Raw genomic sequence first — 24187 nt, 5'->3', positions numbered from 1 at the left:
ATCATGACCTGAGCCAAAGGCAGACACTTAACAGACTGAGCCACCCAGGAGCCCCTGTGCCCAGATTCTGTTGCCCTGTCCCCTCTCTGTAGCTGGGCAGGGGCAGATGAACCTCAGTTTCCTGGCCTGTGAGGGACACAGCAACCATGCTTGGGGTGTCTGAGGGGATTAAAGGACCATCTCCGCAAAGTGACCAATTCCTGGCAGAAGCCTAATAAATCGGGATCCCTGGGTGGCTGCAGTTTAGTGGCCTGCTTTTGGTCCAGGGCGCGATCCCGGAGTCCCAGGATCGAGTCCCACGTCGGGCTCCCTGCATGGAGCCTGCTTCTCCCTCCTCTTGTGTCTCTGCCACCCCCCCTCTCTATCATAAATAAATACATCTTTAAAAAAAAAAGAAGAAGCCTAGTAAATCGTTCCCTCTCCTCGTCCACCCCAGGCATCAGCCACCGGATGTGTCCCTGCCGGCAGCCCAGCCTGGGTTCTGGGGGCTGCAGGTTCCCGACTCCCCCTCGCTGAGCTCCCTGCATGCTGGGGCGGCCCGTGGGCCCCAGGGAGATCCCCACCCCCAGCCTCCACTGTCACCTGTGAGTGGACGCCAGGGCCTCCAGAACTGGGTTCTGTCCGCCTCACCTGACCCCCCACCTCCTCCCGCATCTGGTTCTATGTCTAGACTTCCCTGCTCTGCCTTCCCCCTCCCCTTGGCCTCAGCAGGGAGGCAGGTCCTGCCACACTGCCACACGGGGAAGGGGACTCACAGCGAGGAGCACCTCCGATGGCCCTCAGCACACAGGTCTTACTGTCTGCTCTTACCTGTAAGAACACCGGGACCAGCAAGTACACAACACGAGTAACGGGCCGGGCCTCCTGCTGGTAAGTGGGGCACAGGATTTGGACCCGGGGCGCCAGCTGTAGATGGGCAGGAGCCCTCGCAAGGGCTTCGGGGGTGGGGTGGCGGTGCGGCTCAGGCCCTGCGTCTCCTGGGAGATCCAGGATGTGCCCACAGAGCACCGATCCCTGATCCCTTTTGGCTGGAACAGTGGCTCGCCAGCCCCCACAGCCCCCAGGCTTCCTGGTCACTTGCAAGTGAACACAGAGCAGTAAGCACTAGGGGCCCCGTCATTTAGCTGGGAGGCAAGATTATGGGACCAGCACCCTGGAAGGACTCAGGCCTGTAAGCCCCACCCAGAGCCTCCTCCCTGCACCTCTGTCTCCAGCCTGTTCCCTTCTCGCCTCAGTTTCCAGTAACAGCCACAGCAACTGGCCTACGGCTCCCGCACCGGTCAGGCTGCTTCCTACCTCCGCACCTTTGCTTGTGACTACCTGGCAGCTGGTCTCACACTGGGCAGGCCCGGGCCCCTTTCCTTACACCTGTGAGCTCAGTTAAATCTCTGAAACGTGAGGGGGAGGCTGATCATCACCTTCGTAGGAAGCCAGGCTGGGAGACTTGAGGGCTTGTCCAAGGCAGCATCTGGTGACTGGCAGGGGAGGCCAGGTGGGGGCAGGGAAACCCAGGGGCAGGTGAGCTTGAGGAGCCCCGCTGACCGGGCTGCGCTCTGGGGGCCCTGGGATATGCTCTGGCCCCTGGCTGCACTCTGGGGGCCCTGGGGTGCACTCTGAGGGCCCTGGGATGTACTCTGGGGGCCCTAGGCTGTGCTCTGGGGCATTGGGGTGCGCTCTTAGAGCCCCAGGTTGTGCTCTGGGAGCCCCAGGCTGCACTCCGGGAGCCCTGGGATGTGCTCTGGGAGCCCCGGGATGTGCTCCGGGGGTCCCGGGCTGTGCTCTGAGGGCCCCGGGTGCGCTTGTGGAACCCTGGGATGTGCTCTGGGGGAGTCGGGCCGCGCTCTGGGGGCCCCCGGGGGGCTGGCCATGGAGGCTCACCTAGCAAGAGGAAAGCCAGCCTTTCGAATGGTGTTGCTCCAAGTCAGAGAAGTAGCAGAGGTGGGCAGGGGCCTCTTGACCCTGGGTCACCCCGATATGAGACAGAAAGGCCCCCTGCCCCCTCCTTACCTGGCCCTCCACCAGGGACCCAGCGGCTGGAAGCCTCATGCTGGGCTGGAGACCCCAGGTCCCGGGGTCAGGGGTGTCTTGGCATCTTGCCCACAGCACTAGAGACAAGATCCTGCACCTGTGAAGGCGCTGCATGGCCGGGGGGGGTGGGGTGAGGGGGGCGGGGAGAAGGTGTAGCTCTGCCTCCCTGGGCCTCAGTTTCCTCATATGTCAAAGTGGAAAAATGGCACCCACTTTGAGGACCGCAGTGTGGATGGAAGGATAATGTGGCCCAGAGCCTCGCCCTTATACACCAGCACCTTTACCTCCTCTGGCTTCTTTCCAAAAACGGTCCACAGGAAGGCCTTTCGAAAGTCAAGAGAGATGGTCCAGCGAAACGGGACTGGGGTCTCTGGGAGCACTGCACTTGCCGTCTGCTCTGGACGCACCTGCTGCTCAGCTCCCAGGGGCTGTGTGACCTGCGCCGGGTGCCTAACCTCTCTGTGCGTCGGCGTCTTCACTCTGCCTCACCAGGTGCAATCACAGGTGTGTGAGCGGCTGTAGAAGAGCATCCCTGGGTTGTTCTTTTTTTTTTGTGGACAGAATGTGGAGTGTGGCAAATGTCCCTTCCCCGGGTGACTGTAGGGTTGGGGTGGGGGCCTCTGCTCCAGAGGTGACACTCCGAGCCACGGGATGGAGACCGGCCAGGGTCTCCCTTCTTGCTCTCCAGGAGGGCTCCCTGGGCTGAGAGGGACAGGCCTGCGTTGTCCTCCGTGCCCAGGTCCCCTGGCCCGTGTTGGCTCTGGGGGAGGCATAGGGCCCTGCCCTGCTTCAAGTGAACCTCCAAGCCGAAAGTCCGAAGGGGCCTAAGAGACCAATTTTAGAGCGCTTCCCCCATCTATGAAAGGGCCCTTATTTTGAAAGAAGCTTCCCAATCAAATTCTGTTAATTTGACCCCTTCCCTGGAGGGTAATAGGGGGGTCAGCACCAAAGTGATCACCAAAATGACAAGGCACTCCAGAGGTGCCAAGCTATCAGGGCTTGGGGCGTCTCGTGGAGCCCTTGGACTAGCCCTCTGGACAGAGGGGCGCTGGAGTGCAGAGGTGGGATGGGTGGTGGACCGGGTGGGTGTTGATCTGCGGAGTCTCTGGTGTCTGCCTGGGGCCAGGTCCCACACACCGGCCCCTCCACCCTCACGGCGGCCCTGCCAGGTGGGGACTGTTGAGCAGGCAAGGTGACAAGGTGATGGGCAGGGCGGGCATGTGGGACTCAGAGACTGAAGGGGAGGTGCCAGGGCCTGGCTGGACCATAACTTCAGTGAGGAAGGGGCCCTGCCTGCTGTTAGTTTGCTGCCCCAGCCCCCACCCGGGCAGGGTATACAGTAGATGCTTACTAAATGTTTTTGAATGAAGGTCCGAAGGAAGTGGGCTGCGACTCTAGGCCACCACACCTTTCCCCACTGGGCCTGATGCACCTGAAGAGGGGGCGTGGCTCGGCCTCGGAGGCAGCAGGGTGTGGGCAGCGCCCCCGTGTACCCCGGGGAGACGGTCGCGGCTGAGCCATGCTGTGCCCACAGGTGGCCACAGGAGGTCGCCCCGCACCGCCAGCCGCAGCGGGCACAGCCTCCCTGAGGGCTCCTAGCGTCGAGGAGGGGATCTCATGGGGGGAAAGGTCCGCCCCGGGGGTCCGTGGACGGCCAGGGTCAGGGAAGGATCGTCCTCTCTGGAGGGTCAGCCCGTGGCCGCAGGGGAGGCGACGGGCCCAGAGAGGGGCTGCCGGCCCCAGGGACACAGCCAGCTGGTGGCGGAGCCCACGGGTCCCCTCCCTGGTCTGGCCTCACGGGTTTGGAGACAGTTTACCATTGTTGGCGCAGCAGTCGGGTCGCTTCGGCTGGGATCCCGGGGACTTCTGGACCCCAGGGAGGAGACGGCGCTGGGAGGGCAGGCTGGGGACCCGGAGTGTGGGGCGGGGACCTGCGGGGCGCTGGGCCTCACCTGAGGCCACCATCCTCTTGGGAGCCACCTCCTCCTGCAGGGAGAGCCAGGCGGGGCATGAAGCCAGGCAGATGCAGAAGCACCCCGGGGCGGGGGGGTGCCCCAGGGCCGGCAAGGCTCTGCCAACCTGAGGGTCAGGGCTGGCCCAGGCCAGGGTGAGGAGTTGGGCCTTATCCCGGGGCAGCTGGGGAGACTGTCAGGCGGGGGTGAGTCTGGCTGCTGTGGGGGGAGCGGGATCATGGTGGGGGGCTGGATGAGGACCCCTGCTCTCCCGTGCCTGCCGTATGGCCGCGGCCAGCTCCATCCTGGACTAGCACAGCAGGTTACAGGCTCCTGGCTGCCTCTCCCAAGCCCTCGGGGCTGGGACAAGAGGCCTCGCACCTCCCCCCCCCCGGGGGGGCTCTGTGGCGGGCTCCCTGCACCCCTAGCTTCCTTGGCTGCAGTGCCTGAGCCCTCCTCACCACCCTGGGGCCTGTGGAAATCCCTTCGAGGCCCAGCTCAAATGCCACTTCCTCCAAGAAGCCCTCTGGGCCAGTCTGGGTGCTGAGGCTTCTCCCTGGCACCCCCAGCTCATGGGAGCACAGCACTCACCAATTACCGGGGTTTGTGGCCGAGGCCCCAATGAGTAGGAAACTCTGTTTAATGGCAGGGACTGGCCGTTTTTGGGGGTCCCAGGGCCCAGCAGCAGATGTAACACTCAGCAAGAGGGATGAGGAAGAGGGCAGAGAGGGGAGCCTGAGACAGAGAAAGCAGCCCCCCTCCTGGAGTCCGAGCCGTGCAGTCCTCACAGAGACTCCTTACCTCCCACCCCGCTGCGGGCAAGTGGGAGAGGCTCGGTCTCTGGGGGGGCAGGAGGGACAGGCCCCGGGTGGCCCTGAATGGGATAAGGCCACCTGGAGGGGCCCAAGAGGAAGGAGCCACTGAGGCAAGTCCCAGCAGCCAGAGGTGGGGTCACGGCTGCTAGGGAACCGGTGGGAGGGCCTCGGTGGGGCCCACAGCCTGGAAGGGGCGCCTCCACGCGGGTGGGCCAGCTGGGGGCTGCAGCGGGGGCGTCTCCCGATGGGTCTCCAGAGGTGGAGTCCAGGGAGTGCCCAAGGCCCTGGGGGGGCAGTGGAGGCGGGGGTGGGGGTGGGGCCCAGTTATCAGTGCTGATGAGAGAAGGGGCCCAGGGGAAGGCGGGGCTGGCCTCCAGAGGACTCGGTGACCAACCCCGCTGCCCCAGCCCCAACAAACCTCCAAAGATGTGGGGCTGTCTGCAGGGTGGTGCTGCCCCTTCCAGCCCCATGGGGCCCAAGCTGGGGGTGGTGGGGGAGAGTGAGGACCACCCTTTAAAGACTGAGCTCCGCCTCCCCACACCGCCATCCCAGCATCTGATGGGTTGTCGCACCGTCGCCTGCCCCACTTCCCTCCCTGTCTCCTGGTGGCCTTCCTCGCACCCCCAGCCTGACCTTTCAGGCCCACAGGCCTGGCCCCTCTCATGGCCCGCTCCCCTCCCCCATGCTCCGTGCCCCACTCCCCCCAGCTGTGCCGGTAGTGCTCATGCACGTGCTCCCCTTCCCCGCGTGTTGAACCCCACACCCAGTCCAGTTCAAGGTTGGGCTCAAACGTCCCTCCTCTGGGCTTTGCGTCCCTCCTGGGCACTCCCTGGCACTCCAGGCACTTTGCACCTGGAGCTGTCCCTGCGGCTCTCATGTCCACCTAACTGCAGGCTCCTGAAGGGGGCGAGCACGTCACACCATCCTGTGTCCCCGGCCCCATCTGAACCGGCATAAAGAACATGCTGAAAGATTTCACAAGTGGAAACATGGGTAAGGGCATTCACTTAAGCATTTATTGAGCACCAGCTGTGTACACACTCTTGTGTACGCTCGGTCAGGCGATACATAATCCAAAGCGCATTGGCTCCTGCAACTGCTCAGGACTATGAGGGCTCAAGGGGGACACTCTGCCCCCACCAGGGCGATTAGGAAGGCTTGGGTGAAGCTTTCCAGGGCTGGGAACACACGTCTCCTGAACATCCACTGGCTTCACCACGGCTCTCCTGCACGGGCTTCTCTAGGAAGCCCCTCTAGAATCTGCGTCCCCCACAGCAGGTGCCCATTTCCTCCCCCGGAGCTCATCAAATATTTGTTGAGCGATGACTGGAAAGACCACGAGGACAGGAAGTGAGGCTGAATATGGTCTCAAAGGCCAACCCAGGGTGTAGGAGCCCAGTTGACCTTGCACTTGCCAATGGCAATCCTCTGGCAGAGGCTTTGATAATAGCAGCTAACTCGTGACCTCCTTTCAATTGCTGCTCTATAACCTCAATCCTCCCAGTGACCTCTGGGCTAGAAGGACAACGACATCTCACCATTTTACACATGAGGAGAATGGGGCTCAGGAGACGAAGGGACTCACTCGAGGCCATGCAGCTGGCAGGTGGTGGAGCTGGCACTGATTTTCAGGTCTGATTGCAAACCCAGCATCCTCTTCCTGCTTTGTAATGCTCTCCCACTCGTGGGAATCCACTCATACTGCTTCTGGATTTTACGTGTTTCTTGGGAACCAGGCCAAAGGGGGGGTGACTTTGTGAGTCCCAAACAAACCCTAGGCCTTCTGTGAGGGGCCTGGGAACCTGGCAGAGGATATCAGAATTCAAGGGACAAGGCTCAGTCCCTGACTCAGTCATCGCTGATATACCTGCTTCATGTGCCTGTTGCTCTAAGTTTCCTGGGACTTTTCTACTCACCCACCACCCACCCATCACCCATCCACCCGTCCTCCATCCACCCGTCCATTATCACCACACTTATCACCCACCATTCACTTATTCAACTATCACCCATCCATCTGTCCACCCACCCATCTGTCCATCCATCCCATCCACTCATCCTCCATCACCCATCCCCAATCACCACTTATCTCCTATTCACCTATCCAATCATCACCCATCCACCCATCTGTCCACCCATCTGTCCATCCATCCCATCCATCCATCCATCCATCCACCCATCCCCAATCACCACTTATCACCCATTCACCTATCCTACCATCACCGATCCATCCATCCATCCATCCATCCATCCATCCATCCATCCTTTCACTTCCTCACTCCTCATGATGCATCTTCAATACATATTAGGCCCTGTGCTAGAGAGAGAAGACATAGTCCCTGCCATCAAGTCACTAAAATGTAGCAGGTGTAGATACCATGACAGATGATATGGCACACCAGGGACACAAAGTCAGAATCTAGAAGGGGGGGTCCCGAGGGTGCAGTGGGGAAGGTGTCCCAGAGGAGCTGTCACTTTTTTTTTAAAGATTTTATTTATTTGTTTGAGACATAGAGAGAGAGGGAGGCAGAGACAGGCAGAGGAACAAGTAGGCTCCATGCAGGGAGCCCGACGTGGGATTCGGTCCCGGGTCTCCAGGATCATGCCCTGGGCCGAAGGCAGCGCTAAACCGCTGAGCCACCCGGGCTGCCCAGAGCTGTCACTTTCACCATGTCTCGAGGCTGTTGGTGAGCAGTAGAGAAACCTGAGCCCAAGACCAGACCCCACCGCTGGCATGTCACCAGTTCTCTGTGAAGCCATCTCCCCACTGCTGGTGGTGGTGGGCACCCCCCACTTCACTAGGCCATTTTAAGGCTGGAGTACGGACTGGGCTTAAGGAGGGCTTAGGTGACTGTGAAGGCCTCACTGAGACTGTTTTCCCTGGCTTGGTGGAAGTGGGGGGGTGGTCTAGTCCAGCTTTTTGAGGTCCTGGTCACTGGAAGTGTATGCACGAGCTTGCGTGGTCACCCTGCTGTTCACGCTCTAGCACTGTGGGCTGAAGAGTACCGGGGCTAGGAGGCCCAAGGGTGCAGGATGGCACCCCACGCTGGCCCTGGCCCAAATCCTGGATTGGCCCCTCTCACTTGAAAGCACTCCCATGTCCATGGCCAGCATCTCTCTAGTGCCCCACAGTCTCCTGGAAAGGAAGCAGGGCAGGGGGGCTGGAGAGGTTTAGGTGCCAGGGCTCTGATGTCCCAGGCCTATGGAAACCCCAGCTCTGCCTCCCCAGCCCTGTGTGACCCGGAGCTTTACCTCCCTGTGTCTTGATGCCCCGTGTGAAAAGGGGGGGGGGGACGCGGATGGTACCTCCTCAGAGTGAGCCAGAGTCCAGAAAATGCTCAGCCAAGTGCCTGGCACGCTTGGTAGTTTGGGAACATTATTAACACTAATTCAGCTCTTCTGCCTCCAGTGCTCTCTTTACCCCCCCGCCACCCCCCCACTGGGCCTTTCTAAGGATTGAAGATAGCAGCTGGCAGTGGGAGGTGGTTGCTTTAAATATGAGATGAGAGAACAAAAGGAAAATAGAACAGGGTGGGGAGTTGTGGCTAAACTTTCACAATCCCCCTCCCAAACCGGGGAGGGTCTGCAGGGCGGAATTGTTGTAGCGTCCTTGTCCTTGTCCTACCGTCTAGGAGCTGGGAGCTTCACAGCTCAGTCCCTCCTGCTGGGGGGGGGGCACTGGTTTACGCTGGGACCCCACAACCTAAGGGGCCACCCTCCTGCCTGCCTGTTCTCCAGAGAGGCAGGAAGTAGGTTAAGTGGGATCCTGGAGCTTCTCGGCCTCCCTTCTAAGATGGCATTAAACATTCAGCGGATTTCTCCACAGGCCACCCCGAGCGCTTCAAAGGCGGCGTGCCCAGCGTGGCATGCCCGCTGCAGCTGGGGGCCTCCCCCTCGCCTCCTCACAGTGACTGCCCAGTGCCTGCTGGCTCCCCCGGCCCCCCACTCCGGATTGCTCAGTCTGACCTCCCGCTCTCCCAGGCCGAGCTACGGAGCCCCGTGGCGTGGGGCGGGTGACCCGGCCTGTGAACAAGGCTGCGCCTGGCTGGGCCTGGCAGGGGGACCAGGTGCGGGCGGGCGAGCCGTGGCTGTGGCCCCCCTTCCACCAGGTTGGTGCCCGGCTGCCTGGTCCGAGCAGAGGCAGTGAGGAGGCCCGGGCCCACGCGCCCAGCTGCAGGTCCTGGCTCGCCACTTCCCAGCCCTCACTCATAACCGGGGACAGTGTCTACCGCCTGGGGGGCTGCTGAGGACGCAGGACGTCGTGGTCTCGAGGGATGAGGGACGGAACCAGTGCCCGCCAGGTGGGATGCACTCAGCGGACGGCAGGGTCTTCCTCCTCCTGCCCAGCGAAGCCCTGACCTTGCCCTTTGGTCAACTCCGGCCCAACTGCTCCCCGTCCTGGAACCTCGGCAGTGTCCCCGGGCCCCGAGGACACCCTGGCCTTCCTCTGTGAGGCTTCCCCCCCACCCGCCGTGCCCTGGGCAGTGAGCCGCTCCCTCTTCTGAACCCTGTACTTCCTTGACCCCTGTCCTCTCTCCTCCTCTCGGATGGTTTAAATGCCTCTTGCTTTTCTGTTCCTGGGTCTGCCCTCGACAGACCTCGAGCCGCTCGCTGCCGAGGGCAGGTGTTCTTCATCACGCCCCTCCTCTTCCGCTCTTGTCAGTGAATGCTTGTTGAACCACCGGCCAGGAGCGGGGACGGCCGTGGGAGGAAGGTCCGGGTGAGCGTGGCCAGCCCCGGTCTCAGGGAGCAGAAGGACGAAATCCCTGGGCAACACTGCTGCCACGGTGCTCGGTCACCTGACCCCGCCCAACAGGGACAGTACCCTAGATGGGAGCAGGAATGGGGCGGCAGGTGGGGGGGGCGTCCACTGCCTGGACCCGGGGAGCTCCGCTGTAGCACATGCCTGCGAGGGCCAGCCCCTTACCAGCCCCACGTCGCTGAACCTCCACCCCATCCTCGGGACCGGGTATCAGGCGGGAAGAGAAGTAGCAGGCTCAAAGGCGCACATCAAGACAGTAACAGCACGTACCCCTTGGCGTCACCTGCCCCAGATGCCGGCCTGAGGCTCTCAGCAGCCTCGGGAGGGTGCTTTCTAGCCCTAATTCTGCAGACAAAGCAACCGAGGCACAGAGAGGTTAGGGAGCACAGGGCCGGGCCTGAGCCAGATCGGTGGACCTCAGAGCCCACGCTCCCAAATGCTGCCCCCGCCACCTCGGTTGCAGGCTGAGCCAGCCTCCCTTTTTGGCAGCCACGGGTGGCAGATGAAAGGAGAGAACAGACGCAAAGCGGGCGGCTAATAAACCACAGCTATTCCAGGCCCCGGCGCCCCCTTTTTGGGGGTCCTGTTGGTGCACCCCCCATCTCTCCAGCCTGGGGTCAGCCTGTGGGGGGACTCCGACTGCTAGTCCTTGCTGTCCCACTGCACTCAGGTCAGGATCCCGCATGGCACCAAGTCAGTGAGCGCTTCGTGCACGGGTGACCCACCAGCACCCATCTCCCTGCCCGGCCGCGCCGGCCTGTGTAAGCAAACCTGAGCCACCCGAAGCCACACCATCCGGCCCGTGCAACGACAGATCTGTTACAGCTGGACTCGGCCTGGGCACAGGCCTCGTGGTGAGTGCACTCCTGGCCCGGGGGCCGAGACTCCCAGGCCTGAGTGTCCTCGGTGGGCCATCCCCGGGGGCCCTGAAGGCTGTGAAGGGCAGACTGCCCCAGCCCCTTGCAGGCCAGCATCTGAGGGTCTGAGACCTGAATTCAGGGGCCAGCCCCGAGCCGAGGGGGCTTCACAGTCCCACAGTGTGCCCCCCTCATCCTCAAATCCCTTCTGCATTGGGCCTGGGGCAGCCCACCCCCGTGCCAGGAAAGCCCTCAGCCTCCAGAGGCCCCTCACACCCTCCGTCCCTGCGCTGGGTGCAGAGGCGATCCTTCCTCTTCCTGGCTGGCCCTGGCTCATCTTTGGTTGCATCCCTTTCCCTGTCCTGTTGAAACAACTGGGTTCAGGTGTTGCTCCGGACTATTTCCTCTGGTGAGCTCACCGAGGGCAGGGTCTGCGCTTTCCCATCTCTGTGTCCCTGTGCCTGGGGCCTGCCACTCAACAGTTATGACTTCATGATGTTACACTGAAAATGTCTTCAGGGCGGCTCAGTCTGGCCATGGAGGGTGTCTCAATCAGTGTCCCTGTGTCCCCAGCAACGGCATGCAGCCCGCCCCCCAGCTGGGCCGTGATAGTGAGGGGGCAGGGCTGGGGTGATCGGTGTTGTGCCCGACAACGTTCTAGTAGCCTCCCTATATAGCCAGAAGACTCTCTGGGCTCCTAGGACCCACCACAGCCTGAGAATCCCGAGCCCAACCTCCCCAAACCTCAGGAGGCTATAGGTCAAGGTCCATTTTTGGTCACTTTAATTGTAAAAACCAAGACATTTATATAAATAAGACCGCTGTGTAAAATAGGATTCACCCTTCTACTAAAACCCTTCTCCCCACGCTCAAAAAAGAATATAGAAAACCCAGCAGAGATAAGAAGTACAAATTAGCATGCGGTCCCTGATGAGAAGTAGCTGGCAGGCCAGGATTCCCTGCCGAAACAGGCCTCATGGTGAGTGCACTCCTGGCCCGGGAGCCTCGCCGGAGGCTCAGTGACACCCACACCCTCTGCCACGGGTTACCAAGTGCATGGGTGGAGGCGGTACAAAAGGTTCACGGCCTGGCGGCTGGGAAGGGAGGGGAGGAAGAGGGACAGGCTGCTTGTTCCTCATGCCAAAGCCGAGGACTCTGGAGCTATTGGTCCAATGAGATGCAGTGGTTTGTTCAGCCTGGGGTCAGATTGGGAAGGGGCTTCTGGGTGGTCACCACTTCTCCAGAGGACAAGGGGAGAAGCTGCCTCCTTGAGAGGACAGGCTCCTCCTGGGGCCATCCTGCGTATGGCCACTAAAGACAAGGACAGCGAACACCTGCCAGCAGTGCTGGGGGTTGGAGGGCTGGGGGCTCCGGGGAGGCAAGGGGAGGGCAGCCCCCAAGCAAGGTGGGGCTGGCATGTCCTTGTGACAAAAGCTCCAGCTCCCCGCCCTCCTACCCTGTCACATTTCCCACCCTCCCCTGCATCGAGACCACAGCCTGCCCTCCCCTTCACACGCTGGGAGCCTGGGGAAAGATGTCCACACGCTCACACACAGGTATGAAAGGGTGAAAGGAAAGACCCCAGACTTTCCTTTGAAAAACCAGGACCTGCCCGGGGCTGCTCCCCGTCCCCTGATAGATGGCGGGAAGAGGCCCTGCAGGGAACGGGGCAGGGCTGGGGACAGTGTCAGGAGCACTTCCAGACACACACAGCCAGGGTCCCCCCGAAGTACAAGTAGAGGAGGTTCTTCACCTCATGTGTGATCTCAAACCCAAAGCCCTCGCCGATGACCACGTGCCAGGAGGAGCCGAACTTCTTGTCCATGGTCTCCTTGATCATCTTGGCAGCGCTCTGGAATGGAGAGGACACTCGTCAGGGGGTAGGAGGGGGCACAAGTCAACCTCCTCTCTGGGAAGCAGAAGTCTTGGCAAGAGAGGAGCCTGTGGCCCTGCTGCTGTTCTGCTCCGGAACCTGCAGGAAGGGTTTCCACCCTGGCTGCCCACCCCCCCGCCCCTGCCAGGGGCTATAACACAGGGAGAGAAGAACAGATATGACCCCACCAGTCAGGAAGACAGTGGTGAGGGCGGGGAAGCAGATACGGGTCTGCAGACAAAGCTCTGGGTCTGAGCTCTGGCTCTGCCCCTTACGGCTTGTTTTTGGTGTCAGCACAGCCAGGCTGTGCTCGGGGCGGGTTGTCCCTGACAACCTGAGAGCCTAAGAGGACCTTGCAGATTGTATGCGACCATCCTCACGACCATCCTCACTTAGAGATGTTGGCTTTCCCTTTGGGGCACAGAAGGGCTTTTCCCTAATGGGTTTAGGGGCTCTGAGAAGAGAAGGCGGACTCCTTCCCTCAGTTATGGCAACAGCTCCCACTCCTTCCTGTGCTGGTTCTTTCAAGAAGCTTCTTCTGGCACGATGTCTAGGGAAGGGCAGAGGAGCCCGCCTTGGGGGGGCAGTCCCACGCTCAGGTGCGTGCTAGCACCAGCACGGTGCCCGCCCCACCTTGGCACACATCCTCACGAGTGCCCGGGGAGGATGCAGCGTCTGACTCCCCGTTACAGACCAGGACACCGGGGCTCAGAGACGAGAAGGGGTTTGTCCAAGGTTAAAGAGCTCGGAAGGCTGTGGACAGCACGTGAACCTGGGCCTGGCTGGCTTGAGGCCCGAGCTCTCATGGGCCAGGGGCTGCCTCCCCACTAGCTGCCATGATACTTTCTCACTCATCCCCAGATTGATGAAGGGTGTTCCTGCGTCAATGCCGACTGGCCATACCCCCAGCACCCAGAACAGTGACTGGCACGAGAGATGGTGTCTCACATCTTGTCTGAATGGATGAATGGATACATGAATGAATGCCTGGCCAGGCGCTGTTCTCCACTGGGATAGAGCCAAGGGGAAAGGTACCCTATTCAGCAGGCCTTCTGAGACGGGGACCCCAGGCAGGGCATTACGGAGAGCCCTCTGGGGCTGGGCATAACCAGCAGACCAGTGCCTGGAGACAGCACCAGCCTCTTCCCTTGCCGGCCTTCCTTGGGCTTTCAATGCTTCCAAAGGTGCTAGCCAGGTCCCAGTAAAACTCTCTGGAGCTGGATGTGCGGACTGGGGCCACTTGATTCACCCACGGGGGTCACCAAAGGCACAAGAGGCCGCCTGTACCGATGGCAATACCTCGTTGTTGTTGGAGAATTTCTCACAGGCCGTGACACATAGCTCCATGGTCTCCACTCGCATCTCCTCTGGCATGTCCGAATGCTAGAGACAGGGCAGGGGGACAAACAGAGAGAGGCTTAGCCCGTGACCTGGCTTTCTGGGCTGGCCTCTCTGTCCCAAGCTTAAGGCATGGACACTGGGTAGCTGCCCTGGCATAGCCCTGGGCAGAGCCCAGAGAGGTGACCCATATCCTGACTCGGGGTGTGTGGCTGGGGGGCAGAGGGCACGGAATCCAGTAGAAGCAAGCGGGCTCTAATGCCCAGGCCCCTCTGCGAGGGCATGAAGCTTCATCAGCATCACATTCCAGCCAGCAGATATGGGGAAGGAGGCTGGCCCAGGCAGGAGGGGATGCCGGTTACAGAAATAGCTTATAAGCGGCCCCAGAGCACAGCTGGATCTCACCTCAAAAGTGTGAAGAGACAGCTTGGCTGCTCTTGACAGTCCTGGTTTTTCCTGCCTCTGGCTGTTCTCTCATCCACTACGCTGGATCCCCCTCCTCCTCCTGACTGCGGGAGGATCCTGGGCTTCGTCTCCACCCCCTCTCTTCCCCAGCAATCTCGCCTCTAGGAGATCCCACCCTGTCCTGTGGATTTGTGTATCTTCTACATGGGGAGGGTTCCCACATTTTCATTCCCAGCTATAACTTTTTTTTTTTTTTGGCTCCAGACTCCAATGTCCAGCTGTCTACTTGACAAGCTCACTAAGATGTTTAAAAGAGAACTCGATTTTCCCCACAAACCTACTCTTCCTCCATCTTCCTACTCTTGTAATTGACACCAATTTCTCATCTAAGCTCGGGAGTTAGCTTGACTATCGCAGGCCCTCGTACTCGGCTCCCAATGCGCCAGTGAGTTCTACTGCCTCGACCTGACTGTGACCATGTCCACCTCTACTCCATGACCTCGACCCAGTCACCCCCTCATCTCTCTGGGCCCCTGCAGTAGCATCCTCATTGGTCTCCCCCCTTCCACTCTGGTCCCCTAAAACCCATTCTCCTTACAACAGCTGGAGTGATCTTTTAAAAACCAAACGGATCACATTACTCCTCTGTTTAAAACAACCACTGTGGGCAGCCCGGGTGGCTCAGTGGTTTAGTGCCGCCTTCAGCCCAGGGCATGATCCTGGAGACCCGGGATTGAGTCCCACGTCAGGCTCCCTGCATGGAGCCTGCTTCTCCCTCTGCCTATGTCTCTGCCTCTCTCTCTCCCTGTGTCTCTCATGAATAAATAAAATCTTTTAAAAAATAAATAAATAAAACATCCACTGTTCACCTTTGAACTCAAGATAGAATCCATGCTCCTCACCACATCTGTCACAGTGGCTGGCGCACCTGTGAGGTCTGGCCTGCTATCACTCTGGCCCTCATGTCCTGCCACCCATCTCAGCACTCTGATCCAGCCACCGGCCTTCTTTCTGTTCCTCCAAAACACAGAGCTCACTCCCAACTTGGGTTTTCTGTGCTCGCCGTTTCTCCTGCTTGGAATGTTTTTCCGCAGACATCTGCAAGGCTATCTCCCCAACTTTATTCACGTCTCTGATCAGAGAACTCTTTCCAGAAGCTAACCTCTACTCTCTAGCCCCATACACCTGCTTTATTTTTCTTTAAAGCACTAAGGACTGGAATTATGTTCCTTAAGCCTCTCTTTCACATGGCCTAGGCTCGGTCTTGTTCCCGGCTACATCCACAGTGCCTAGAACAGTGCCCAACGCGTGGTAGGTGGCCTAAGTAAAGATTTGTTGAATGAATGAATGGATGACGGAATGAAGCGCTGTTGACCTCTAGATTGGAGCCCACGGAGCCCTTGCCTTTCTTCTTCCGCTGTCATGTGGGAAACCAGCTCCTTGCCTCACTCCAAGGCTGTGTGGCCCTGCCGCCCTCCCCTGGGGCTTACCCTGACCAAAGGGAAGGTCTGCAGTCGCTTATAATCAGCCTCCTCTTTCTTCCCTTCTGTCTCTCCCATGATCCTTCCACTGTGACCCCTGGAAGGAGGGAGTGGGGCTCTCAGGAGGTGCTGGCACTGGCAGTTACGACACGGCTGGGAGATTCGGGAAGCAGGCCCTGCCAACTGGGTGGGAGCAGAAAATGTCTTTCCTCAAGGGGTGCTGTAGAAAACAGGAAAAACCAGGAGAAAGAGTTGGCTTTAAACCCATACATCACAAATTAGAAATGTCTCACCGACAATGTGACACCTCCCCGTCTTAACTCCTCCACATCCTTTTCCAAATGGCCAGCAAGTCTGCAGACAGGAGGATGAGTCAACACGAGCTGCTGGGACCCGGTGGTTAAGAACACACTGGTATGCTGCTATAAGCCCACACTGTCATTATCAAGACAAATACTGACTGCAGGCCAGGCCGAGGATGGAGCCTTGAGCTCGCAAGTACCAAGTGCAGCAACTCTCCAGGCGCTCTAATGTACCTGGTCCTTATTTCCTAGCACACGTGGTGAGAAAGTTAAATGTCAAGGTCAAGAGCGACAATCCTGGGCTTATGGACAAGCAGGTGCCTCCTTCCACAGGTCCCCGATCTGAGGAAGGAATGGAAGCAGCTCTGGTCCTCCTGGGCAGGCCAGGGTCCCAGCTCAGGCCTCCCTGTCCTGTCTGGCTGGTCCAGAAGGTATAAGGCCTGGGTGTCTGTGCTGGTTCTACTGTTCACCAGCCACGTGGCCTTGGGCCTCAGATGCCTCATCAGTAACACGGGGGTGGTCACATCTCTCTTGGGGCTGGAAGAGATCAGATGAGACACTGTATGTAAAGCGCCTAACACAGTGCCCAGCACGTGGCTACATACATGAGACAATGTGTGTGCATATGAACAGAAAGTTATAAAGCCTAATACATATGTTTGGATTCTTTTCTTTCCAGATCTAGTTATGTAATAACAGATGGGACTTTTCCTAAAGAGATGAGCCTAGATCCTAAATGTCTGGGAGCATTGCTAGAAATCCTGGTGTTTTTCTTTATTCTACAATTCAATTTATCCTAGAACTCAAAGACTTCTTCACCTCAGAAGAATGCGTACAAACCACCGTGCAGTCAGCCCCGTTTAACCATCTATGCTGGACAAATACAACCCGGTAATGTTGCTCCAGTATGTCTCACATTTCCAATTAGGTTTGTTTTCATGGCACAGTCACCAAAGCTGGAAGATACTAGCAGAGTAATTCACGGGCAGTGATGACAGGTGACACCTGCTAGCTGTCCAGTCCCTAGCGCTCCACTACTGCAGTGACCCCATGGGGGAGGCCTGTACAAATGGAGGCCTGAAGCTGCTACTTGGTCAGCCTCAAGTCTTGCTAGTGAGCTGCAGACCTGCGCTTTGACTCTGGGTGGACCCTCCTCACAGTGCCAACACACAGGAGCCACCACCAGCATGGTTCCTGTGACCCCAGCACATTTGATGTCTGACTAGTTGGTGACCATGTTCTAACGTGAACTCCGCCCTTGTGTGGCCAAGTGCTGAGCTTTCTATGTTCTTCTGGGCCATGCTCTCAATTTTCGCCCACTCTCTGATGTCTTGGAAGCCTTCTGCGCCACCCCATTTGGTGGGCTCCATCGAACAAGGCTGGAAGCCTGCCACCAACTCTGCCACCACGCAACACTGGTATTTTCTGATTGCCAGTGGACAGACGGCTCCTCTTATCTCATCAATTCTGGACATGTGGAGCACTCAGATATTAGCAACTTCTGTTTCTATGTGGAAGCTGGCAAATGACCAGGCACCATCTCATTGTACTTCCTCCTCCTCCTTTCTTAGTTCACAAAATTCAGTGAATTGTTTGGTCTTTGCTCATGAATGTTAAGACCCATCTCCAATTCCATACTGTCCTCCTGGCTTTCACAAAGGCCACTTGCTTGCTGCATTCTCCACGTTATCAAGGTGTCACAGAGGTGGTGGCCATGGCAATGACCAAAGGCAAAGGGCTTTAGGGTTTGCTGACTTCCCAAGATTTTCAGCTTAAAATGATGAACACTGAGTCCTCAGCAGCTGCAGGGGCCTCTTCCACCTAAATATTTCAATTTGATCCAATTTATTCTCAGGGCTCACGTGTGCCGGCCTGGAGTGGCCTGGGAGGGGATCGAGGCAAGTGTGCACGTGCAGGCCCTTAGGAAGCGCAGGGCTGCGGCTGCTCAGATTCTGCTTCAGTGTATGGAATCTTGAATGAAACAGGACTCCAGAGGTCAGAGGTGTTACCAAAGTCATTCTTCAGGAATGAAGGGGTAAAAGCCACTGGGACAGGTATATATTGGGGGGGGGGGGGGCGGGCGTGAGTGGGGAACCAGGAAGCAGAGTATTTAGGCTTAATGCCTGTTCCCTAGGCAAAATGAATTCCGGTCTCTTCCTTACTTTATAGTCTTGGGCAAGTAACTGAACCTGAGCCTTGGTTTCCACCTCTGTGAAATGGGATAAACCCATCTTCTCGTTCTTAGAGATCCGGGTCGAGCATCAGTTATAGGCATGTAAGTATTTGGAAACTGCAAAGTCCCGTGCACTTTTCTCACTGCGCTGCTCTTACTACCGCCCTGCCGTTAGCCAGGACTTTATCAACATCATTCAACCACGTTTATATTAAGGACCATGATTGCAAATGGCTTTTCCTAACCACTATCCATACTTCTGGGGATCCAAAAGAGAAGAGACTTGCGGAATAAAAAGGAACAGTTAAAGATGATGCGCTTCCAAATACAGAAAGGTAGGAGAATCTTTTATGATGCGTATCATTATAGTGCAGCTATAGTCATCCAGCCGCAATTTAAAACCCGGCTGGAAGAACGCTACCAAAAATAGCCGCCCCAGAGGTTTTAATAACCTTATCAATCTTCCGTGCAAACGTGTGTACCTGACAGCTCCAGGCCAGAAAGAAGTCGCATCAGGCCTAAAAGAGAGCCCTTTAATAATGTAAGTGTGCCCACGGCCAAGGTCCTTGAATCTGCTGGGTACCAGTCCCGAGATGTCCTTGTGCACAAGGCTGGTGGCAGTCGTGCCCTCTCTCTGGTCCCTTGCTCTCCTCCACGCCTGAGGGCCTCTCTGCGTGCTTTACACAGCCTCGCCTGTGTCTGCTGAGAGGCTTCTCCTAGGCAACAGGGGGCACAGATAGGGCCCTTCCTGTCATCGCCTTGAAAAAGCCAGTGGCCCTTCGCTGTCTGTGCCCTGTTCTTTTGTGACACTGACCTCAGTTGTCATGTATTATTTTGCTTTGGAAGAATCCTTAAGGGGGTTAGGGGATGTGAGAGGGTTGGGAGGAGAAATGAAGGATTCTGGGAAATGAGGCCCAAAGTGTCTGCTAGTCCTCTGAGGGTGCCCCCAGCCGCTCAATGCCCAGAACACTCCCGGCCTGCGGAGTTCGGGGTACCCCCAGTAACCATCAGGATCTGAGAGATGGCAGGCCACACTCAGAGCAGGACATGGCAGTTGTTGGGTGCAGGTTCCACAGGCAGCTCCTGTGAGATTCACATCTCATCTGGAAATTGGGATGAAGCATAGACTACCTCACGGTAAATGTCAGCTCTTGTTGCTGGTACAGTAGGAGGGGGACCTGCAACTTCTTTCTTCATATACTAGTTCAACTAAACATCTAAACATTCAGCCAAACAAACCAATACTTACTGAGTGGTCACTCTACAAACCACAATAGTAGCATGGATGGACAAAAGTCACAAGAAAATTCTGTAGAACAAGCTGTGGCCGGCGCTAGTGGTGTAGGTACACTGGGTTTTCATTCATTGTTTCATTTTTCCCCATAACCACCTGTGAGGGCAGCATCCACTTCTCGTTCTCAGATAAGGCACTTGGGGCTCAGAGAGGTTTTGGGGCTGGCCAAAGGGAACACAGCCAGCCATGACGGAGCCAGGATCCAAACCCATACCTACTCTTCTCATTCTATCTTCTATGCCTTTTTCCCGGCCACAAGCAAGTCGGAGACAGACAGAAATGCAAATAGCTTCAATTCTCAGCATCCCAGTCCAGCCACCTGTCTAAGGTGTGCCTAGCCATATCTGGGATCCACACTTGTGTACCTTGGTTATCCTCATGCCTTTGCTGGCCACGTCTACCCTCTGCCTTCTGGCAAACACAGAGCAAAGCTGGCAAAGGAAGGAGAAAGAAATCTAAGGGCCTGGGAGCATTCATCCAAGATGGTGGTGAGGTTAGGAGGCAACAAGGATTTCATCTATGGATTTCATAGATCAGTTTAGAAAGGGGGGAACAAACGCAGGATTGCATTTTTAAGTTATGCTAAGCAAGAGAATTGAACACATCATCTACTATAAAGGAAGGTTTTAAGAGTTAGGAGGAGATGGTTGCGGAATAAAAGACAGTTACCTTTCACACACACATGTGCGCTCACATGCATACATACACACACACACGAGGTTGGTGCTGGTGGTGTGGTTTTTAACACTGCCCTTATTTTTTCTCATTTTCTGAGGTCCACTGAACACTTCTGCTGTGCCTTAGACTATGCTGGAGGAGGGAGGAAGACAGATGAAGAGATCAAGACATTTTCTTTATGCGTAACCTAATACAATAAGCAATACTGACTCACGTGGTACCCTCTCACCAACATACCCAAATCTGGATGAAATCCCAAACATTTTTGTCAATATGCAAAGTATAGCAAAAAGTCAAAACCATCATAGCTATTAGCTCTACACAAGAACAGATGCTTCCCACAGACAGTGGATTACGCAGTTTCCCACCCCCCCTTTCCCACTCAAGAGAACAGATTTGAACGTAAGGGACTACGAATGACATTATTACAGAAATAAATTGGAGTTAGCACTCATTATTTTTATCATTCACAATTACTAATTACAGGTGACATCTCACAACCAGTCACGACTTAGCAGCATGCTGAGTCCAGACAATCACCTGAGGCTGAAAGACCTTATCTATTCTCCTGTAGATGTCCCAGAGCACAGAGACCAGTGTCTGGCACATGGCAAAAGCCCAACAGATATCTACATTGTGATTAAATTATATTTCATTTGCTCCTTGGGAAAGGAGCAGACCTATTAAATCCATCCACTATTTATGGGACACTGACCTTGAGCAAGGCAACAGGATAGGTGTTCTACATCCAGGATCTTACTTACTGTCCCCCCTCCCCAATAACTCTGTTAGACAGGCACTATCATCCCTACTTTTCTGATGACCACGGTGGCTGAGAAAAGGAAAGTGACTTTCTAGCTGGCTAATAAATGGGAGGAGCTAAGACTTCCTCAGGTATATAGGCCTTGAAGATGATGCCTTTTCAACGACTCCACTATAAGCAAGAGACTGTGTCTGCTTTCAAGGAGCTTATAATCTGAGAGACCAACACACATATACAAGGAACTAACCATGGTTCACGGCAGAAAGCAGTACATGCCACAAGGCAGGTGCAGAGAAAGGGAAGAGGGGAGTTCTAGAAGGGGCAGAGGAGAGGAGAGCAGACACATCTTGGTGGCATAAGCAGCATTTGAGTGGGAATCCTGGCAAGTAGACCAGGGTAGAGAGATGAACAAACACAATGATATCAAAGCAGAAAGCTCAAAGCATTTTCGGGAAGGTCCAGTGGTCAAATTTGGCTCGAGGACAGAACCTGACACAGGAGAAAAAAGCCTGGGGAAAAAATACTGGGGTTGGGTTGCGGAAGTATAGAAGTATTAGAAGGGCTCTAATACCTAACCTTGTGGGGAATGAGAAGCCCTTTGGAGGTCTCTTGGGGTTTGGTGACATTGCATTGTTTTCAGGCAACTACTCTGGTGGGCTGGGTAAACCCAGAAAAAAACTGGAGGTAGGGACACCAGTCAGGAAGCTACGGCCCTGGCTCAGGTGACAGGCACTCAAGACTTAAAGACTTGAGCCAGGATGGTAGCTTCAGGAATGGAGACGTGAGGTCCTTGAGGACGCAGAATCAAAGCAACTTGACAACTGCCTGAGTGGGATGGGCAATGGCAGAGTGAGGCACGGTGGCCATGTGACTGAGAAAGACGGCAAGTCAGAACAGATGGACAGGTAAAGAAGTGGGCCATTGATTTTAGAACTGAGTTTAAGTTGCTGGTGAGACATGCAAATGGAGGTGTCTTGTCAGGAGTAGGTAACTACCAAATCACGGATTGTCAGGCACAGAACGGAAGCTACTGAGTCCAACCACCGCGGCAATACATCACACCCTACCCTCACCCCCACCCCCACCCCGAAGCATCCCTAACCAAGGAAGCCCAGGAGAAAGATCAGAGCAGGAGGCCTGGATTCAAGGGTCACATGAAGAAATGACGGCTGACACTAAGGGAGCTGGTGACACTTCTCAGAGCCAGAAGAACCAAGGAAGTAAGAGACAAAGGAAGTGAAGTAACAAATACTAAACCTCCCCTGGACTGGACTCCTCATACTTCAATTCCTATTACCCTCAGAATTCCCAAAGGAGATAGCCTAACGCATCCTGATTTTATACATCCTCAGCCTGGAGCCCAGGGAGGTCAGGTAGCTCGCTAAGGCCCTGTAATTGGGCATCCAAACCCGGTCTGCCAAGTTCTGTTCACTGCACCCGGTAACTCCCGTGGGCAGCACACGCTCACGGAAGCCTATCGCTGGATCAAGAATCACATTCTTGATCTTGAAGGACGTCAGAGTCCAAGAGGCCTTAGAGATTATTCAATCCGACTTCTGTTTACAGATGGGGAAACTGAGGCCCAAAGAAGGAAATGACCAGCCTGGAGTCCCCGCACGTCACCAACTGTCCAAGTCAAGCAGTCTGGGCCAAGACGAGCGCGACCACCCATCCAGCCGCGGGAGTGGGGGGATTATTTCGCGAAACGTTGGGGGAATCAAGGTCCTGGTGGGTGGGGGTCGCGGCGGGGGTGGGGTGGGGTGGGGAGCTCGGGTCAGGGAGGCTGTGGCACCGCGCGGCGGGCCGGGGCCTCGAGTGTGTGGGGGAAGGAGCTGCCCGCGGAGTCGCCACGGCGAATCGGTCTCCGAAATGGGAGGGTGGGGGTTGGGAGGAGCCGGGGCTGGGGACCAGCAGGCGGGAGACTGAGGTGGGGCCTCCGCGGTGGGCAAGGCCCCACCCGCCCCGCGACGCCTCTCGGCCCCGACTCGGGCCGGCCCTCCCCGCCCGGCTGCCCGCCGCGCCCCGGGGCCTCACCTGCTCCCGCGGGGGCCGGAGCCGGGGCCGCAGCTAGCGCACCCCCGCCAGGGTTGTCAAGGAGCGAAACAAGAGTGTCTTAGCAACAACAAGGAAGTCCTGCCCCCTCACCGGACGTTGACGGGGATTTCACTTTTTATTGGTGAATGCAAACGTCAATCAATGGTAAAGACCCCTACAACGTACAGCTTGTGCGGAAGGGGGCGTGGCTGGAGGCCGGGGAGGCGGGGCTTCAGTCTTCGTCGTCTTGAGTGGGCCTGAGGGGCCGGGGTGCGGGAGTGGGCCTTTTAGAGAGACAAACTTTGAAGGGCGGTGTTACCTTGAGCGCTTCTGTTAGCCACTTGAAATCACAATTCGTTGGTGTCTTGACAGTAAGATACTACTTTATTAGGATCTCAAAAGCCTAGTAACAACTAGCACTACAAAAACTAGGCTTAAAAACAACAACAACAACAACAACAACAAAAAACCCCTAGGCTTTGCAGAGAGTATTTCACCTGATTCTTACCACAATTTTTTTAAGGTAATGGTATTCGTAACCCCATCTACACTAAGGTTCAAAGAGTTAAAGTGTGAAAGGAAAGAAAACTCCCTGAGATGGGACCAGGCGCTCTTCCCCCCCCCGGGGCACACCCTCCTATGACTTCCTAGTCCACGGGAGACGTTGTACCATCTAAAGACACGGTTGTCCCGAGCCTGCCTTTACTTCCCTTTAGGAGGGAAAATTAATCCGAAAGTATTAGTAAAGCTAGGGAGAAGGGAAAGGGGGGAAGAGAAGAATCTTCAGATGCAACTATTGAATTGGTGGATCAAAGGGTCTGTGGTGTGACTCCATGATTTAAACATTTACTTTATCGCGATGGGTACTTCAGGTGAAACCCCACTTCATACTCACTGGCGCTTACTGGGAACTCAGCCCTGGCCAGATGCTGGTCATTCAGAGAAGACACAGTCCTGGGAAAGGACAGCTGTGTCAACAAATAGACACAGAAGGCTATTCTACCTGGGGGGCACCTGGGGGGCACCTGGGGGGCACCTGGGGGGCTCAATGGTTGAGCATCTGCCTTTGGCTCAGGTCGTGACCCCCGGGGTCCTGGGATTGAGTCCTGCATCGGGCTTCCCTCAGGGAGCCTGCTTCTCCCTCTGCCTGCGTCTCTGCACCTCTCTCTCTGTCTCTCATAAATAAATAAAATGTTAGAGAGAGAGAGAGAGAGACCATTCTACCTGTACTTTGGTACAGGTGTGGGCAAGGTGCTGGTTCTCTCCAAGGAGGGAGTGACTAACTCTCAGAGGAGGGGGTGCTTGAGCTTGCTGTGCCTAAGAGGACTGGTTGGGTAATGAGGGTGGGACAGCACAGGTCACCAGGGAACTGCCATTGACTGACTCCATGAAGCCTGGGTTTAGGGTGAATGTGGTACAGTGGGAGGTGACA

At 56.7% G+C, this 24187-nt stretch overlaps 1 protein-coding gene and 1 long non-coding RNA gene across 9 annotated transcripts; one reads left to right on the top strand and one right to left on the bottom strand.

Annotated features, from left to right (window-relative positions):
- Positions 1–7021: 7021 nt before the first annotated feature.
- DNAL4 (dynein axonemal light chain 4) lies at positions 7022–22882 on the bottom strand. 5 transcript variants are annotated; one of them, XM_077914490.1, is made up of 5 exons: positions 22756–22882; positions 15521–15731; positions 13587–13670; positions 12168–12266; positions 7022–9621 (listed from the first exon to the last, which is right to left on the bottom strand). In XM_077914490.1, the coding sequence occupies exons 2-5, from the start codon at positions 15587–15589 to the stop codon at positions 9538–9540; spliced, it is 336 nt and encodes a 111-aa protein (XP_077770616.1). In that variant the 5' UTR covers positions 15590–15731; positions 22756–22882; the 3' UTR covers positions 7022–9537. The 5 variants fall into 5 exon arrangements, with proteins under 5 accessions (XP_077770616.1, XP_077770619.1, XP_077770615.1 ...); XM_077914493.1 differs by lacking the exon at positions 7022–9621 and adding an exon at positions 9882–9902; XM_077914489.1 differs by lacking the exon at positions 7022–9621 and adding an exon at positions 9960–10776.
- LOC144323706 (uncharacterized) lies at positions 11833–20821 on the top strand. 4 transcript variants are annotated; one of them, XR_013389083.1, is made up of 6 exons: positions 11872–11970; positions 16614–16704; positions 17669–17867; positions 17983–18088; positions 18203–18321; positions 20056–20818. It is a non-coding gene; the product is annotated as an uncharacterized LOC144323706 (long non-coding RNA). The 4 variants fall into 4 exon arrangements; XR_013389082.1 differs by having other exon boundaries at positions 11870–11970; positions 16493–16704; positions 17983–18321; positions 20056–20821; XR_013389081.1 differs by having other exon boundaries at positions 17983–18321.
- Positions 22883–24187: the final 1305 nt, after the last annotated feature.

Source organism: Canis aureus, chromosome 11 (assembly GCF_053574225.1).
Source record: "Canis aureus isolate CA01 chromosome 11, VMU_Caureus_v.1.0, whole genome shotgun sequence".
Taxonomy (NCBI): Eukaryota; Metazoa; Chordata; class Mammalia; order Carnivora; family Canidae; genus Canis; species Canis aureus.
Note: the sequence above shows the minus strand (reverse complement) of the source record. Positions and strands in the feature narration are given on the sequence as shown.